At 42.3% G+C, this 19,037-nt stretch overlaps 1 protein-coding gene and 1 long non-coding RNA gene across 2 annotated transcripts; one reads left to right on the top strand and one right to left on the bottom strand.

Moving 5' to 3' along the window:
* Positions 1–1,333: 1,333 nt before the first annotated feature.
* On the bottom strand, positions 1,334–9,430 carry LOC134466177 (butyrophilin subfamily 2 member A1-like). The gene is made up of 9 exons (XM_063220074.1): positions 9,318–9,430; positions 8,107–8,255; positions 6,047–6,202; positions 5,141–5,227; positions 4,753–4,776; positions 4,628–4,651; positions 2,463–2,555; positions 2,054–2,080; positions 1,334–1,938 (listed from the first exon to the last, which is right to left on the bottom strand). Exons 1-9 carry the CDS (start codon positions 9,428–9,430, stop codon positions 1,334–1,336), a joined length of 1,278 nt encoding a protein of 425 aa, XP_063076144.1.
* Positions 9,431–14,073: 4,643 nt separating this feature from the next.
* Positions 14,074–17,040, top strand: LOC134466674 (uncharacterized). The gene is made up of 3 exons (XR_010038377.1): positions 14,074–14,114; positions 15,675–15,742; positions 16,964–17,040. It is a non-coding gene; the product is annotated as an uncharacterized LOC134466674 (long non-coding RNA).
* Positions 17,041–19,037: the final 1,997 nt, after the last annotated feature.

The raw sequence follows: 19,037 nt of genomic DNA, 5'->3' as shown, positions 1-19,037 counted from the left end.
TGATTTAAGCTTTTTTCTCTTTTTGCTTTTTCCCCCAACCACGTTATATACATGCACAGATGATTATTTGAACCAAGGTAGGTTTACTTAGAAAGATTTACATTGAAAGCCATTCCCCCACCAACAGCTCCATCTGCAGGCCAACCTCTCTAGCCGAAATGAAAACTGAAATCAAAACAAATATGTACAGTATACAGTCATCATTACTTCGAAATGTGGTGCAATCCAATGTTAACACTGAAATAAAAAAAATATGTACAATTTAGTGATTATCGTCATCTGTCATTACGTCAAACTGTTGTGCATAATTAACAAATGGATGTCTCACAATTTCCTCCAGCTGAACACAGATAAAACTGAAGTAATTATATTTGGGAAAAGAGAAGAGAGAAGAAAGATTGCTACTATCCTTGAAACGAAGGGACTGAAAGCAAGGGAAACAGTTAAAAATCTTGGGGTCCTCATTGACAGTGACCTAAACTTCAACAGTCACATGAAAGCTCATCTTTTTCACTCTACTGTCCTCCTATGGTATCATAAGTAAAGACATAAAATGCCCTTTAAAAAAGCAAATCTATAATGTGCTGACAAACTACTGCAGCTTGGCATAACATGGAATCATGGAATCATCACACTGTTTTGTGTCATGGCAACACATTTTGTTTTTTCCACGCGCCATTACACCATGAGTGGCAAATTACGTAGGATTAGGGGTGTTGATTATCATTACACCACGTGGTGTAGGTTAGGATTAGGGTTGATTATTTCCTTGATTGTTTTGATGTTACCGACACACCTAAAGGTGTAGATATATTTTGGCAATGCAATAACTCTGGTATGAATCTATGATTTAGATCAGGGGTCCCCAAACTTTTTTTCTCCGGGGGCCACATTATCGTTCCTGACTGTGATCAGGGGCCGGAATCAATCATGTGGGCTGTGTACTAGGCCACTGCCTGTTATAGTCATAAGTTGTAGTTAACTTATAGTTCATCATTACAAGTGATTTGCAAAAAAAGTGAGTAGACCTACTTCAAATGTTTTTTAATTTGAAATACCACATGTATTCCTTTTTATTTCTAATAACCATGTAAAAATAGCAAGGAAAGGTCAGAAAAATATGGTGATTGACAGTTTATGAGTGCTATAGGAATGCTTCTTTGGGTGCAGAGAGGTGAAGGGCTAGTCAAAGGGGGGTGGCGGGCCGTATCTGGCCTCCGGGCCTTAGTTTGGTTAGATTAAGTTCAGGGAGCAAAGAAGATCAATGTTCTTTGAAAGTATTGCATAGAGGGCATCAGACTTAATGCTTTCGGCATTATATCCATTTTCATGCTCATTTTTGTTTCTTTTTCATCTCATCATGTGTGCAGACTCTCATGACTTCTGAGTCTCTAATTCCAGGACTGACCAGAGGACAGAGTTCTTCTGTACCAGACATTCCTCTAACATTCTCAAAGGTACACAGGTGGGACTTGGTGTCTACGTTGTAGAAGGACAGAGTGTGTTTGTCACAGTCCAGAAACAATCCAAGTCTCTTGAAGAGATCTGTCATTGGCACTGGAGTTGGAGGGTCAGTGTTGACAAACAGCCCAGTTCCCTTCTCATACTGCAGAACCCAGAACCCGTTATCTGGGGTTAAGGGAACTTTCTTGTATTTCTCTTGATTATCTCTACATACACCAACATACCAAGACTGTTTCTGCTTGATCTTTTTATCATTTGTTGCCATTTCTTTGATCTTTGGTGTTATCCAAATCTTCACCCCCCAGCAGTGCTTTCCTCTATTGAATCTCGGCTCACACAGCACGTGGGGATCCCTCTCCGCATGGCCTTGGACTCTTGTTGGATCAGGACACCACACTTCTGTCTTCACACCCGGACCATCCTTTACCCTCAGAAACTCAGGGACTGATTTTACCTCCAGAAAGATGCTCTCCACTGAAGCAAATAAAACAAAGGCATTCTGTTCCTAATCGGTATCTGATGTGAAACTGACATCTCCATGGAAGTCATCATCATTGAGTAGATGTCAAAGGGAAGATGGAGGAATTACCTGCATAGGATTTCAGACTATCCCACTCTGAAACACATCAAAAACACAATATAATATATTATTTTAGTCACCAGGCACCAGTTGAATTGAAAGCCCACCTGGGAAAGTCCCATTGTCATTGTGACACAGTAAACATTTCTCACTGCACACAACAAAACTGCATTCATGCCTAACTCATGCCAGGGGGCAGCCCCCAATGGTGCCTGAAATGGAGCAGTGTGGCGGGACGGTACCATGGTCAGGGTTGGTTCCTCAGTCATGGGGAGGATGGGAGACAGCACTGGTTAATTACTCCCCCACCAACCTGGCGGGTCACGAGTCAAACCATCAACCTTTCGGCTACAGGTATGATGCCCTAACCACTTATCCATGACTGCCATGTAATGTGTTTCTAAAGAATCATCCATACCTGGGGTCACAATGATACCCTTCATATCCTTCATCATAACCTCTGTGTTAGTTTCCTCTTCTTTCATTTCTGGAGTCTTTTCCTTGGCTGGTTCTGTGGAGGAAAAGATGAATGAAATAGTGGAAATATATCAATATGTCTTTTCATTTCTCAAACTGAACTCTGTCTTTCTTTTCCTTCAGAGAAAACAAACAGGGAAACAGCTCAGTTATTTTATTTAAAATATTGCTTAATAAACTTTAACTCATTGGCTGCCAGCCATTTTCATAAAAGAGTAACCCAGAGTGCCAGAGATTTTTCAGCATTTTGGGTGTTTTTTGGAGGCTCACAGAAAAACTGAGTTCTGTGTCTATGTCAACACCATACCTATCAAAACACAGATTAGACGCTCATCTGTCATCAGAAAAAAAACGGTGTCTCTCTACCCCTTTCCGTTCTTTCATAATCATCTGTTGAAAATAAGTGGAATTCGCCAAAATGCTGCTTTCTAGCCAAAAAGCTGAGAAAACGCCATTTGAAGTTGACCTATAATTGCAAGTGTTTTTGCTCATAATGACACCGTCCTAACAACTCCAAACCTATCAGATGCTATTACAGAGTCTCCTGTCATCTGTATCCAGAACAAAAGATCGTTTGTATGGTCTTTTCAACCTAATAATGTACTGAAATATAATGGGGGTGGGCTTGAAAACAAGAGTGTTTTGGTTTGTTGCTGGCGCGCACAATGGATCATGACAACAGGTGCATGTAACTCATGTGAAATACTAAACTCACAGAAATACTGTCCCTCTGTTTAGCCTGTCGTCCTCTGCTGATTTGTTCCCTAACTCTTCCCTCCTGTAGGAGAGAACAGGCAGGCAGGCAGGCAGGTAGCACAACTTAGCTTACTGCTGCTTCTTTGGCAGAGCGGACAATTTGCAGATTGATGATTACTGTCATCATGTTTCTGCTATAGTGATCTTGTCATATATTGTTCAATGAATTTTCTTTTGATAAAGTACTGATCACATATCCAACATTTCACAAGCCGATTGGAGTGGGGAAGGCTAGCTGGTCTGAGGCTAAGTGCAATGCTTTCTCATGTGAGCTGAATGTATCTGACCAGACACAAAGAATAGCCTGCTCTGTTCCAAGAATCTGCAACCCCCCTGTCTTTTTGATGATACAGTAAGCTGATCATACTATACAGATCCATAACTGCAACTGTAGAATGAGTAAAAATAGTTGACTTACCAAGGCTCCTTTATTTAGGCTTAGTTGTAAGTTGTTAGCGATTTCGTGCTAGCTAGCTAGCGTAGCAAACAATAGCCAAACATTCCCAACTGAGGTGACCACTAGTCCCGTGCATTTTCCTGTTAGATGATCTTTTGTACGCATCATCCTGATGTTGTGTAGGCTGATCACATTATCCAAAATGAAACAGTTGCCACACAGATCATCTCTGGTTGAACATGGTGTATTTTGGGCAAGCTAGTTACAATTCCTACTAGCTAGATGGCAACAGGGGGGTGTATTTTGGTCATGAGAGGAAGTTTTTTTTTTGTCAGGCTGTGACACTAAAATCAGTAGAATACCTGTGTTAAAATCAGAGGGCAAGAAAGTAGACTACTGTCACAGGTGCTTACTTTCAAAAATGATTTTGCTATGCTACTTTTGAGATTATAATAGTAAAAAGGGATGTTTTTGTCTTGACATTTCCTCTTGATGTGAGCTAATGCCCTGCCCTGACTGTTCCTAAGGACACTTCTGCCACCTACAGGAACAGTTAGAACATGACTAGAGGCGTGAAATTAATACACAACATAGGTCAGACCGTCCTCAAGGCGTGGCTGTAAAAAAACGCAATTATCGGCGAACGACGTCGAAGGCAGGGGGCGTCACTATTCGAAATGACGTCATTCGACGGCTAAGGCAGCCAATGAGTTAACAGATCTTTTATTTTCAATAGTGTGGATAAGTACAGTACCTGTGTGTATGCCGTTGGCTGGTTGGTTGCCATCATTGGTAACTAATTTGTTATCCATTGACATGAAATGGATGATAACACAATGTGATGTAAACATTATGGTGTCATTGTAATATCTAGTAGCACAAACAACCATGGGCTATTTCAGAGAGATGTTTATAATGAGACTAAAGAAAAACAGAACATTTTAGTCCAGTACCTGGAGACGCTAGAGACTGCCCTTCTGTGGGGAGAGGGAAAAAACACAAAAGAAAAAATCAATCCTTGTGTAATGAGAAACGTCTGACAATATTAAAAGTAAGAGCAGAAGGCTACCAACAGTACCTTCTCCAGTGCTTTCTCGTTTCTCTGTTTTCCAACAAACGATGAGGAAACAAACACAAACATTTAACACCACTCTTTTAAAATGTCACTGTACAAACATATCAGTTAAATGTCATATGTACCTGGTGACACCTATACTGTATAACACTGAACATGGAGTAATATCAACAGTAGCCTACCTTTTGGTGTTCTAGAAATGTGGACAAAGCCTGTATGGTTGAGGAACACCCATAGGAAATGAGAAAAGTGAGGTTTGTTAACATTACATGTCTTTTTTAAGATATGACATGTATGAGAACATGCATAAGTATTGAAACAAATTTATAAACATCATTTGAGGGTTCTCTAATCATTTGCAATCCAACCCCAGACAAGTCTGCTAGTTTACCTTTCTTGTAGGCCACCGCCATCCCAATGATCAGAGCCACCAACACCAGCAGGGTCACGATGAACAGTGCTGTAACTCCCCCAGAACCTGAAGAGAACATCACACAAAAAAACAATCTTTTCCCCCAAGAGCGCTTTTGACTTAAATTGCACAAGTGTCAACAATCAGTATAGTTTTTGTTGCCCTTTCATGCAGATGGGATCCCCAATGATCCTATATTCGTACTAAAAATAGCTTAACTACATTGAAACAACATTGCTATGACATTATAGAGTCCTCAGTAATGCATTAACACATGGAGGTCATTACCGTTTTGTGACAATAAGGTTGTAACAGAGTCTCTGCACAAAATGTTAAAGGTGCACTGTGTAGGATTGTGGCCAGAGTAGGTATTACAACTACGATGCTCATTAATATTGTCCTGCCTATTGCGAAATTAGATCTTTTCATGAATGTTGACTGAGTAATGAATTTGACTAGCATGACCAAAGTACAGTAAGGGTTGCTGCTAAAAATGTCTATTTCTGGACATTCAAAATAGACATGGACAAGATCCCCTTTTTCATGAATGTAATTTTCCTAGTTATAATGCATACTTAGAATTTGATGGTGGATGTAATATTAATGAAAAAGGTAGCATTTGTCAATGGACAGCATGAATTCAGTAAATAAACTATCTATATAAAAAGAAGACACTCCACACACTTCAGGTCTATTTTTGTGCAAAGAAGCTTTACATGACTTGCAAGCTTTCGGTCCTTAGACCTTCATCAAGCATTATACAGAATTTTTTTTACTGAATCCTGCACCTTCTAAACAGATGAGCGGTGGCCTATCACAATTTAAGTAAATAAACTATCATAAATATTACACATAACAGTGCACCTTTACGTTGGCATGAGCTACCTGATGAGCTTGGTTCTTTCTGTGTTCTGTAGATGAAGGGTAAGATCTTGCTCTCTCTCCTCTCCTGATCAGACAGACCCACAGAACAGGTGATCCACTCTGATTCAGATGGAGAATGCAGCAGCCAGGAAGACACTCCCACCAAACCGTCATCATCTGAAAGAAAAGACACACGCATGCAAGCACACACACGCACACGCACACACGCACGCACACACACACACACACACACACGCACACGCACACACACACACACACACACACACACACACACACACAGGTAAGGTTGTGCATTCACATGACATGAACATGAGAACCATGTGAAGCATAATAGATGTAAATGTCCTCAAGAGACTTCAAGAACACTCCAAGATTTTTTACAAAGAACCCAATAACCTGCCATGTGTGGAGGTATTTTTTTGATGTCACAAGTAATTGCACAGGTCGATGGTGTTAGGCTATTGCAAGTGGAAATGGTATAGTACCCAGTCCATAAAGCACCAGAAGCATATAAACTAATCAAAGTAGACTATCCAAATTTCCAGAGAGTAACTGCAAAGAGTACATGTAAACAGATAAATAAAACATATCATGAAACAAGCCTCACTGACAAAAGACTCATTGCCATTGTGGAGGCCACTGTTATACCTACATATTGGGAATTCATTCTATGAGCCCAATAAAACAGGGTGCATATCTGATGCAGTATGGTGTATGCTTTGGCAGTCTGTGCAGTGTGCATGTGCACTACGAAATTAAAAGTTGTTTCTGGTAATTAAAGGAACAGACCACCCTTTTTTGATTTTCACATATGTGCAGTATTACCATGCATTATTCATGAATGTGCATATAATTTTCGTCTATGTGTTTGCATTGCCCGTTTAACAGTAAAGCCACATTAGGCATAGCAATGCAAGTCTATGGTACAAAATAAAACACAATCAAATGTACTTATAAACCATTTTAAAATTAATGTAAAATTCACCAGAGTGTAAAACGGCAATTTAATTCCATCCAGTGACCACTTGTGGCTTGATGCTAAAGATACCAGTTACTTCCAGTGATTATGCTAAGCTATGCTAATAATTCTGATCCAATAAATCTAAGTACTGAAAACACTGAGACGAAAATGATATGCACATTCATGAATAATGTTGGGAAATACTGCAAATATGTGAAAATCAAAAAAGGGTGGTCTGTTCCTTTAAATTCTAACCAGAATGCATTGCAATGGTGAATAGTGCATGTGCATGACAAATCACGACAGCGCCCACAATCATGATAGTGATACCTGCAGAGTGCATTGTGAGTAATCCAGGTAGGCTTCCCTGTCTGTTGGTCCAGGTGACGTTTGGTTGAGGAGACCAGCCGTCCGTTGCACAGGTAATGTTCACCTGACCCTCCGTCGTCTCGCCTACAGAGACTGCCATCGCTGAGCCCACCACTTCATGGACAAACATGGAAGACATGCTACTAAAACGTGAAGCATTTTGGATTCACACCCTCAATACCGTTGAGCCCCATGGACTGAATGAGGAACTTTGTTTATCCTGTTTTCTCTGAGTCTGTCATGTATATATTTTTCTTAATGTTTTTCTTAATTTTCTTTGTATTACTTTTATTATTTTTTTTCACTTTGGTTCATGGTGTTTTGGTCTTACTCACAATGTTAATTACAAGAAATGAATGACCTATTCAGGAGTGCCCCTACTGGATAATTGCTCTAGACCCACCCCTAACTTGTAACCAATGCTGGCAAAGAAGGTGGTTAGAATGTCTTTATATTCTATGCAGTAACACCAGTATGGTTTGACTCTGATGAAGACGCACCACAATAAAATCAGAAAAACGTATCCTGTGTGCTCCAGTCGTCCTTGGCCCAGTCTCCTTTGAAGTGGACCTTCTTGCTCCAAACTGAATACAGTCCCAGACTGTGAGCACCAAGAAAGCTAGAGCGCAAGTGACCTTTCCTTAGTTTTTGATTGGTACCAAGCATTACCTGAAATGAAGTTCATTTGAGTTGAAACTAACAGTGGGGTATTGACTGTGTATGACCTCACCTCTGACTTGCAGGTTGACGGTGGCCGATTCGTACCACTGTGTGCTCTTGGCGTAACACACATAGTCTCCTCTGTCTGCCAGGGTGATGTTCTCCAGTCTCATAGAAACATCTCCCTTCTCCTGCGCTCCAACCAGAGACACCCTACCACTATAAGCAAGGATAAAAAGGTGTAATAATTTAGGGTCTGTTGGATATTGTCATGTCACATTGGCATAGTCTCCTCTGTCTGCCTGGTTGATATTCTCTAACGAAACATCTCCCTTATCCAGCGCTCCAACCAGAGACACCCTACCACTGTTATTACACAAGGATAAGAAGGTGTAATTTAGTGTCATGACAAGTTGGCGCAGTCTGCAGGAGTGATGTTCTTCAATCTCATAGAAACACCTCTCTTCTCCAAAGCTCCAATCGGTGACACCATGCCACTGTACACGTAATTACATGCCTACAACAGTTAGGTAGCCTAATGTTCAGCCAACGTTTTGGTAACTGCTAAATTACACTCAGTAGGTGACATGCCAGACATGACGCTGCAAAACAACCGCACTGCACAAACTTTACGTCTGAACAAATTATAATTATATATAAATAGAATTATAATTGTGTTTAGCTGAATTGGTCCAGTATTGATGGAATTATAGACATACAAGTATCATATTGCAATGACTCTTTAGCTTTTGGGTTTTAGATTTAGGAGTTGGGTTTAGTGTCAGATATGTATCCTACTGTGGATCCGAGAGATTGGCCAATGATATCTTCTGTCCTGTGGATCTGAGGGTCGAAAGGTCAGAGGCTTCCTCAAAACATGGCTAGTCCAGGGGCTCTATAGGGGTGTCAAACTCAAATTTTCTCAGGGCCAAAACAAACAAACAAAAACTGTTCAACTTGCACTTCATACTAACGGTGTATGTGGGCCATCTGTCAAACACATTGTTATTGTGACACAGAGCTCACAGCACACAGTACTTATTGGACACAAAGCCATTACATTTTATATCTCACCCGTGTAAGGGGGCAGCCCAAAATAGCACCACAAGGGAGCAATGAGGTCGGACAGTACCATGCTCAAGGTACCTCATGGAGTAGGATGGGGGAGAGCACTGGTTTGAGTCAAGAGTGAACTGGCAACTTTTGGGCTACAGATCTGACTGTCTGTCTAACTGCTTACCCATGACTGTCTGTTAGAGTTTAGTGCATTCGGTGTCCTACCTGTATTGTTTGTCTAGGGCCTGATCCGGTTTCACTGGGGTCTTCTGCAGCAGAATGGGAACCTTATAGGCGTCCGGGCGGTGCCAGCGGATTTCCAGGTTCAGGGCATTCATGGGCGGAGACAGTTGACATGGCAACGTCACAGAGGAACCGGAAGGGGCTGAGATGGACTTCTGGGGGGTTTGGACTGTGAAGTCATCTGACAGAGAGAGAGAGAGAGAGAGACAGAGAGAGAGAACTAGCGAGATACAGCGAGAGAGAGAGAAGTCAGTAGTAAACACACACACACAATTCCACATTATAAAAACACATGAAAGAATAAAACATAATAATGATGAATACAAAACAGAGAGAGTTTTCCCCATCTCTCTCTCCCAGCTCACTTCCTGTCTCTCCTTCACTTATCCTGTCTCACAAAAACCAATAAAAGGCTGAAATGCCCCCCAAAAACTACTTACAAAAAAATAACACAAAAGAGTGAGAGTTTTGGAATCCTAAGGGTCTTTTCACACCAGAGCAGCCAGAAGTGATTTTTAGAAACAGATCTGTCCTTCCACACCAAGTCAGCAGTAGTGGGGTGGTAGCGGCGTGGGAGACAGCTCAGTCAAGTTGAATTTTTGACAGCGGCGGCCGGCGGTGTCCCATTGAAATGAATGGCAAAGTGGGAAAGGGGTTCGAACAGGACTGGCCGCGCAGGATGAGTAGAACACACTGCCCGAGACTCTTAACGCCCCACGCCACGGTCTGATGTGAAATTGAACTGAGCCACCTTGTAAATATACCTAGCTGTTACCAAAATGGCAATCACCAAGTTGTAATACATTACTTAAGGCGTTGTCATAATGGTGTACAGGGCTTGATACTGCCACCTGCCAACCAGCCAAATGCTAGTAAACCTTGGCTGTGGCTAGTAAGAATGTCAGTCTCACTAGCCACTTTGACAAGCACTTTATTCATTGGTGCGACAAAGCAGAGTAATTGCCTCAATTTCTTGTCTTTAAATAAGAGAATATTCTAAAGAAAACAAAACTCTGGCTAGGAGAAATGCTAAATGGCTAGTGACTCGGGAAAGCCACTAGCCACAAAGGCCGAAAAAGTTAACGTCAAGCCCTGGTGGTGTAGTACTAGGGTAGTTTTACTTTTTTCCCCTAGTGACCACTGGTGGAACTGCATGTGTTAAGGGACTAAGTGTATTATTAATTTGAGTGTATGAGATGTACATACTCGCCGTCACTGCACGGTATTGTCATAGTGGTGTAGTACTATGGTAGTTTACTTTTTTAGGGACCAAGTGTGTTATTCATTTGAGTGTATGAGATGTACATACTTGCCGTCACTGCACGGTACGAGAGACAGACCAGGACACAGACCCAGGACACTGGCAGCGCTACAAAACAGAAGACAGATTATGAATTCATTACCTTACTATGGTTTAATTTTACACATTTCACATTTTTGCCACCTTTAATCTTAATATTAATTTTAATTAACCTGTACAATGCAATTGAATATAAAATGTAAACAAAAATCAACATGGCATAAGCACACCCTTGAACAAATACTTTATTGCAGCACCTTTGGCTTTGTGATAAGTGATAAGTTAAGTTATTTTGACTAGACTTATCTTAGCTATTCAGAGCGTATGAACCCAGAACATAGAAGCACTAAGATGCAAAAAAGTTGCTGTTCATTTTGGTGAATCCAATCATCCCTTATATGCATTGGTACTGAGTGGATGTCATGGTTATGGGATTTAGATCAGAGGGTTGCAGGTTCAAATCCCAGCCTTCCACTCCATACCTCACTCAATGGCTGAAGCCCCTTTGAGCAAGGCACTAACCCCTTATTGCTCCAGTTGCTGTAACCAATAGTCTGTGAATAAACTGTAAGTCACTTTCAATACAAGTGTCATAATGTGGGCGAACGTAAGTGACAGAAAGTGAAAGCCTGATTGGGAAACTCAAACTCCCATTGTCATTGTCTCCACAGCACACAAGTGTTCACTGCACACAACAATATTGCATTTATGCCTTACACTTGCAAGGGGCAGCCCCCAATGGCGCCCCTAGGGAGCAGTGCGGTGGGACGGTACCATGCTCAGGGTACCTAAGTCATGGACGGAGGAGAGCACTGTTTAATTACTCCCCCCACCAACCTGGCGGATCGGGAGTTGAACTGGCAACCTTTGGGGTGCAAGTCTGACACCCTAACTGCTTACCCATGACTGCCCTACGTAAACTGAACCAATACTCTTACTGCCTGATGGATGAACTATGATCAAGTTAAATCTCATGCCTGCAAACAAACTACATGCACCTTCATTGAATAGGGTGCCATATTTACTTAGTGTTCAGGAGAAAGCCCATCCAAATACATGTACATTGCAAAGAGCCACAAAAACACAAGATGACATCTTCCACATATGTTTTCACTGTTTTGATTAAGAAAATGCTGTGTGTGGTTTTATATAGGCTTTTGCCAAATGATATGGAACAATATACGTAGCTCGCAACAACCTCTTGCAATAAACAAACTATGAACCAGTTCCAAAAACTATTAGCTTTAAAATAATGAACTATGAAAAATACCTATTTTTTACGGAAAAATCTATTAGCTATAGGACTAAACAATTGTGAACTGGCCCTGTCGACTCCCGGCCCGGGTCCTTTGCCGACCCTTCCCCATCTCTTTCTGCCCACTCGCTTCCTGTCACTACCTTCACTGTCCTGTCAAATAAAGAAAAAGCCCAATAAGAAAAATAATTAAAATAAAATTATATATATATATATATATATATATATATATAAATTATATATATATAAATTATATATATAAACGATTGTGAACTATGAACGAACTAAAATGTGTGAACTGAACTCTGAACGTGTTCCTGTAGAAAATGAATGTTCCCACCACCGGCTAAGTGTACAGTAATGTAATGTAATGAATTTGAAACAGTTGTTGCATTGTGTACGGTCTTGTGCTTCTCACCCATGATGATGTAGAGCAGCTGAATAGACGTCTCAAGATAATGCCTGAAGCTGCTTCAAGACACTTCCTGTCCAAGGAAACACTAAAACAAGACAGAGCAAAGGTCCCATTGTTGTCAAAGGCATTCGTTAGCTATGCTAACACTGGAAAGTCTTTACACAATTGCCTAATGATTAGGGAGGTGATTTTGAGATCCATGGACTGCATGTTCAAATCCTAACGCTCTCACACCTCCATCCATGTATACTGTATGTAGGCCTATACGACTACATGGATCTATTCAACCCCCACCCTTCCTTTATTCCATGGGTGAAGTGGCCTTGAGCAAGGCACCTAGCCCACACATTGCTGCCGGGACTGTCAAGAAAACTCCCTGATACGTAACTGTGAGTCTCTTTCGTTAAAAGCTAATTGCAGCATAGAAACTTCAGACTTACATGTTGCAGGAGGTCAATCCTTTTTCTTTTTTAATCCGTTCTGATTTCTTCTCTGTGTCGTCCTGGCAAAGTGTTCGGTCTCTGAGCTATACTGTATCATAAGGTTGAATAGATGATATATTACTTTCACTTTTGGCCAGGAACTTGAGTGGTTGTGATTGGCTAGTTTGAAAAGAGCCCGTTGCTCATCTTGAGAGTGGCAAGAATGTAGCTTTCTCAGGACATCTCCCTCTCGCTTTCACCCCCTCCCCCTCTCTCATTTCCTCTCTCCTCTCCTCCCGCTGTTGGTCTTTCTCTCTCTCTCTCTCTCTCTCTCTCTCTCTCTCTCTCTCTCTCTCTCTCTCTCTCTCTCCTCTCCTCCCGCTGTTGGTCTCTCTCTCTCTCTCTCTCTCTCTCTCTCTCTCTCTCTCTCTCTCTCTCTCTCTCTCTCTCCTCTCCTCCCGCTGTTGGTCTCTCTCTCTCTCTCTCTCTCTCTCTCTCTCTCTCTCTCTCTCTCTCTCTGCCCCCTCTTTCTCTCTCACTTTCTCTGTCTGTGTGTACGTGTCTCCAGCTCTCTCTCTCTCTCTCTCTCTCTCTCTCTCTCTCCTCCCTTATTCTCCCTCTGTAATCCCTTATCCCAGGTAAACATTAACCAGTGCTCTGATTACAATACTTGTTTGTACAATGTGTGTGTGTGTGTGTGTGTGTGTGTGTGTGTGTGTGTGTGTGTGTGTGTGTGTGTGTGTGTGTGTGTGTGTGTGTGTGCGTGCTTGCGTGCGTGCGTGCGTGCGTGTGTGTGTTCGTATGCGCGTGTGTGGGTGTGGGTGTGGGTGTGTATGCGTATGTGTGTGCAAGTGTGCGTGCGTGATTGTGTACATGTGTACTAAAGGGCTGGAAAGTGCAGTTGAACAAATCTCTTCAGGTAGCTTATTGTGTGGTCCTTTATCCCATTGAAACCCATTGTAAGAGGTGGCTGTTGAACTACAAAAATGGCCACTGACCTGACTAGAGTGTAATCTTTTCTCCCATTGAAACTCATTATATTTGTATTTATGTAAGCTGATGGACAGCCTAGCCTCTTAGCGTTCCTACAGCAGCCTTTTTAGACAAAAAAACAAATAAACAAACTGATACATTGGAGGTTCTCTGGATCTAACTGGATGCATAATGTAGGACAACTAGACATTGTAGCTCACTACAAATGTACGGTAACATAGAATCAGCAATGAGAGGGCTGCTGTAAAGTAATATATCACCTATTTAATATATCACCTATTTAACTTTATGATACAGTGTAGCGTTACACCACAGAGTGGAGAACAAACCTGCTGACACCACTGTATTCAGACACGGAAAAACACCACGGTGCAAGATTAACTTCCTTCAGCACGTAAGTTTTAAAGTATTTCAACTTCTGTGTGTTTGTGAGCTTTAGACATTCTGGAAAATGTATGGTTGAGATATATCTTTCATTTAATTATTTTTATCTAAAATGTCCTGACGCTAGCCACACCACCAGTCAAACAAGGCTGTTGTTTCCATGTTGGGTTCTTGTAGATGTTGGGGTACGAATATGAGGACCTCACGTAAACTAAGAACCCAAAACAGCCCATAACGTAAGAACTGCCCATGACGTAATATTTGGGCCCATTTGAAACGTAATAAAACCCATAGTGTAATAACTTTTCCATCACGTAATAACTGCCCATAACATAATAACTGCCCATAATGTAATAATTTGGGCCCATTTGAAAAGTAATAAAACCCATAACGTAATAACTTGCCCATAACGTAATAACACTTCCCTACCCATAACGTAATAACATTCTGCCAATAATGTAATAATTAGTGGTGGGCCGTTATTGGCGTTAACGTGCTGCCAATTACCAATTACTCATTGCAACACAAACAACAGTCATGTTCCCAAACCACTTAAATATTGCCAATGCCATAGTTCCAAAACATTTCGTATGATGAATGCATTTTGAAGACACATGTAGGCTATACTCTCGCAAAAGGTTTTTTTTTTCCCAAGGTTGAGTAACTGGTCATTTACGATGTAAAAGAGATGTCTTTTTCGGTAAATGCCCGTGTCTGTTAACGTTTCTATAACGGTTGTCTACCACTATGGAGGCAGCCAATGCAGCCAGTCCATACAAGCATTGCTGACAGCATTGCTAACAGCCAGTAGGCCCAACAGCCAGCCATCCAGCTAGCCAGCCAGCCAGCCAGCCAGCCAGCCAGCCATCCAGCTAGCCAGCCAGCCAGCCATCCATCCAGCCAGCCAGCCAGCCAGCCAGCCAGCTAGCCAGCCAGCCATCCATCCAACTAGCCAGCCAGCCAGCCAGCCATCCAGCTAGCCATCCAGCCAGCCATCCAGCCAACCAGCCAGCCAGCCCGTCAGCCATCTAGTCAGCCATCCATCCAGCCATCTAGTCATCCAGCCATCCAGACATCCAGCCATCCAGCCAGCCAGCCAGTCAGCCATCTAGCCCGCCAGCCATCCATCCAGCCATCCAGCCATCTAGCCAGTCAGCCCGTCAGCATGCAAAGCAGTCAGGCAGGCCAGCCATGTCAATAGCAATACAGCTTTTGTAAGCAAGGATATACAAACACAGTACGAGAGTGTTGGTCTAATTACTGGTGTAAATGAACCATGTGACAAGAGCGATCATGCATGTGGCAGGTCCAGCCAGGCAGTAATTGAATCATGGCATGACAGCCCTTAGTACTCCGGTGAGCAGGCAGTGATCGGTTGAAATGGGATTGACTGGTTGATTGAACGATTAAATGGAAGCAGGTCTTGTTCTTGGAGAAGTTGTAAATAGTTTGATGACAATGTCCTGAATTGTTTCATGGATGCAGAGAATATAGTAGGTCAAATCATACAGTGTGCTCATTGCCTGTTTTATCATATTTTACCTTGTTTCCCATTTTACCTGTTTTTTAGGGTTGACATGCTGGGAGTGCTGCTTCTGTGTCTTCTCATCTCGGCTCCAACTGCTGCCCAAGAGAAAGGTATCCAGCAAATTAATTGTGGATAAAATCACTACTGATCTCTTTATCTGATGTGGTCTATGTTAGTGTTCTGTAACAGTCAGGGCCGTTGCTATGTCTTTGGGGGCCCTAGGCAAAGAGGAGGCCCTTTTCTGTAGCTCTTCAGACTATCGGGGAGGGCCCCCTCAGGAAAGACTTTGATAGCGGTTGATATTCAATCAACCCAAAAGGACCCATGTTTTTCCTCTATTTATTGAGTTGCACTGGCTACCGATCGCCGCCCGGATCAAGCACAAGGCATTGACCCTTGCCTACAAAACCATCACAGGAACGGCCCCAGCGTATCTGAAGGACCTACTAACGCCTTATGTTACTGGAAGAGAACTGCGCTCATCCAGCACAAGCCGTCTGGCTCTGCCATCCAGTCGCTCTAGGTACTCCCAGTCAAGATTGTTCTCCGTTGTTGTACTCAAGCGGTGGAGCTGTCTCCCAGAGGTAGCAAGACTAAGCACATCTCTTGCAGCCTTCAAGAAACAACTAAAGACCTTCCTCTTTCGAGAGTATCCTAATGCTTGAGCTGGCCTAGTCCCAGGGCAGCCTCTTGACATGATATCTAGTTTAGTTCGTGTGTGTGTGTATGTGTTTGTGTGTGTGTTATTTACTCTTTATTTACTCTTGTGATGTTGGCTTGATTATTTCCTCTTTTCAAAGTTGCTTTGGTTATAAAGCGTCTGCCAAATGCAATGTAATAATGTAATAGCAGTATCATTGCACATTAAGGGAGCCGTTACCACTCTCAGAAAGTCATTGTTGTCATCTGTTTACAGTTATGTAGCACTTACCCTATAGGTAATTGCTTGGTTTCCTTGCCTGATTGTGACACGCCTGGTAAACATGATAAGAATGACAGGACTGTCATTTGGGTTTTGAAACGTTATGCCAACCAAACAATGCCAACTTGATGCTGCAAAAAGAACAAAATGTATGTCTTGTTGTAATGACATTCTTATTGTAATTACTTGACACCCTAATGTAGACCAAATTAAGTGTTACTGAATATACAGTTGAATTCATAGGTGTAATCTCTGTATGTATCTCCCAAAAGAGATCTTCACCCTGACCTATCCAAAGGGCCCGGTCCTCTGCTGTTCATATTGATGTCATATGATGTTGTATGATGTCCTCTGCTGTTCATATTAAAGCCCTATATTTTTTTTCCCTGTCTTCTGTGTCTCCCCAAAGAGCTCTTCACCCTGACCTACCCAAAGGGTCCAGTCTCAGCTCCTCTGGGCAGTTCTGTGGTTCTGGGCTGCGTGGCGTCCTACTCCTTTGACCCGGACGAGCTGCACTGGTACCGACCACAACCAGGACGGATCAGGGACCGGAAAGTTCTAGTGTATGAGAGGAAGAAGCTGGAAGAGGAACAAGTGGACCCTCAGTACAAGGGACGCACATCTCTGACTGAAGTTAGGTGACACGTCATCAACACAGTACATGGGGTGAATAACATACTCACCAAACGGGGGTGGACATGATCTGACGGTTCTCGTCTTTTGCTGTGATGGTCCTTCTGCTTCTGGAGTAATTTCAGAGGAACCCATCCATGGTAATGGCACCATTGTCCTGAATTTTGGAATCATCCAATCATTTAAGGAATTGAAAAAAACAACAGGAGCACATAATTCAATTTTAAATATGCTCTTATCCAAGGTGACTTAAAAAAAGAGTTGAAGGAGGCGATTGTACACATCCCAGGGAAAGGTGCAGGACGAAGGACAACTGTAGTTTTCAGAGTGAGAAGTCCGCACACTTAGAATAATTTTTGTTGCGTTTTATTTTTTCATGGCAGGATAACGTTTCGACCTCAACAGTCTTCTTCAGATTCTCTTTCGTTATCCTGCCATGACAAAATAAAACACAACAAAAAGGATTCACAAAAGTGTGCGGACTCCTCACTCAGAAGACTTAAAAAAGTGAACACACATACCAAAGTGTGAGGATGTGGGCAAATGTAATATAGTGATTTGCTTCTATCTGCCTGCAGGTCTTCAGGGAGGAGATGGGTCTCTGAGACTGCACAACCTCACCCTGGCAGATAGAGGGCAGTATGTCTGTTACATGCACAATGGCATGTGGTACGAAGAGGCCACAATATCACTCATCGTGGCAGGTGAGTTTCAAGATGAAACTACATTAAACTAGCCTTGCGCGCCATCTTACGTACTTCCACCAAGACACTTGGCTCCGCACTACGTCTGGCACCTGTTTTCTGTGAAGCGATGTTGACCGGTAGGATTTGCGCCGGTGTTCTGACAAACGGTCCTACATTGTAATTTTATCCTACGGTAGGATGTTCTGTCAGACATGTCTGTCCAACCGTATCTCACTCATTTCGTAAAGTAGATTCATTTTCGTGGTGCACTCACGTTATTGCCCGTTTATTTCGTGAAGTATTCACGAAAAAATAGATTAATTTTTGTGGTACATTCACGTTATTGCCCGTTTTTTGTGGTAGGGCAACGAAACGCTGCCTATTCACTTGAATTGCCCGACTGTTGCCTAGCGACCCACTAGTTTGATGCCCTTTCGGTAGCCTACCGTCACATGGTAATCTAACATTTCAAACAAGCAATTTAGGGTTAGGTTTAGGGTCAAGGTTAGGGTTAAGGTTAGGGTTAAGGTTAGGGTTAGGTTTAGGGTTAAGTAGGGTTAAGGTTAGGGTTAGGTTTAGGTTTAGGTTTAGGGGACATAAGGCGTAAGTACCGAAAGGGCGTCGAATTAGTGAGTCCCGAGTGTATCAGCAGTGTTCTGTCAGCACCCCCTCCCCGCCCCTGCAGACGCTTGGATAACCATAGCAGCAGTGGGGCAATTCAAGTGAATAGGCAGCGTGAAAATTAATCTATTATTTCGTGAAGACTTTACGAAAGGCGGGCAATAACGTGAATGCACCACGAAAATGAATCTATTATTTTCGTGAAGACTTAACGAAAGGCTTAAACAGTCCTACATCGCCATAGATCAGGGGGTCAAGTTATTGCTTTTATTGATAACAGGTAAGTGTAGGGTTGCCAATTGTCAACTTCATTATGGAGAAGGTCTGGGAGAATTCTGTATTTCGTAGATGTAATTTCCTGCATTTTAACCTCCCTTGTCCCATTTCAACTCAATATGGAAAACGTACGTTTATTTATAAATACAGGACGATTCCATATTTCAAGGGATGGTTGGTGACCCTAGATAAGTAAGAGCCATATACAGTTCACAAAAGAGCCACATGTGGCTCTAGAGCCATAGGTTCCTGACCCCTGCCATAGAT

This window comes from Engraulis encrasicolus, chromosome 16 (assembly GCF_034702125.1).
Source record: "Engraulis encrasicolus isolate BLACKSEA-1 chromosome 16, IST_EnEncr_1.0, whole genome shotgun sequence".
Classification (NCBI taxonomy): Eukaryota; Metazoa; Chordata; class Actinopteri; order Clupeiformes; family Engraulidae; genus Engraulis; species Engraulis encrasicolus.
The sequence above is the reverse complement of the archived record's forward strand: the minus strand, read 5'-3'. Positions and strand labels throughout refer to the sequence as shown.

Excerpts from the sequence above, each read along its gene's own strand:
- LOC134466177 (XM_063220074.1), bottom strand. The coding sequence starts at position 9,430 with ATGAATGCCCTGAACCTGGAAATCCGCTGGCACCGCCCGGACGCCTAT. Across the intron at positions 5,228-6,046 it reads GAAAGAACCAAGCTCATCAG|GTTCTGGGGGAGTTACAGCA; the intron begins GTAGCTCATGCC and ends TGTTCTCTTCAG. Across the intron at positions 4,652-4,752 it reads ACGAGAAAGCACTGGAGAAG|AAGGGCAGTCTCTAGCGTCT; the intron begins GTACTGTTGGTA and ends CTCTCCCCACAG.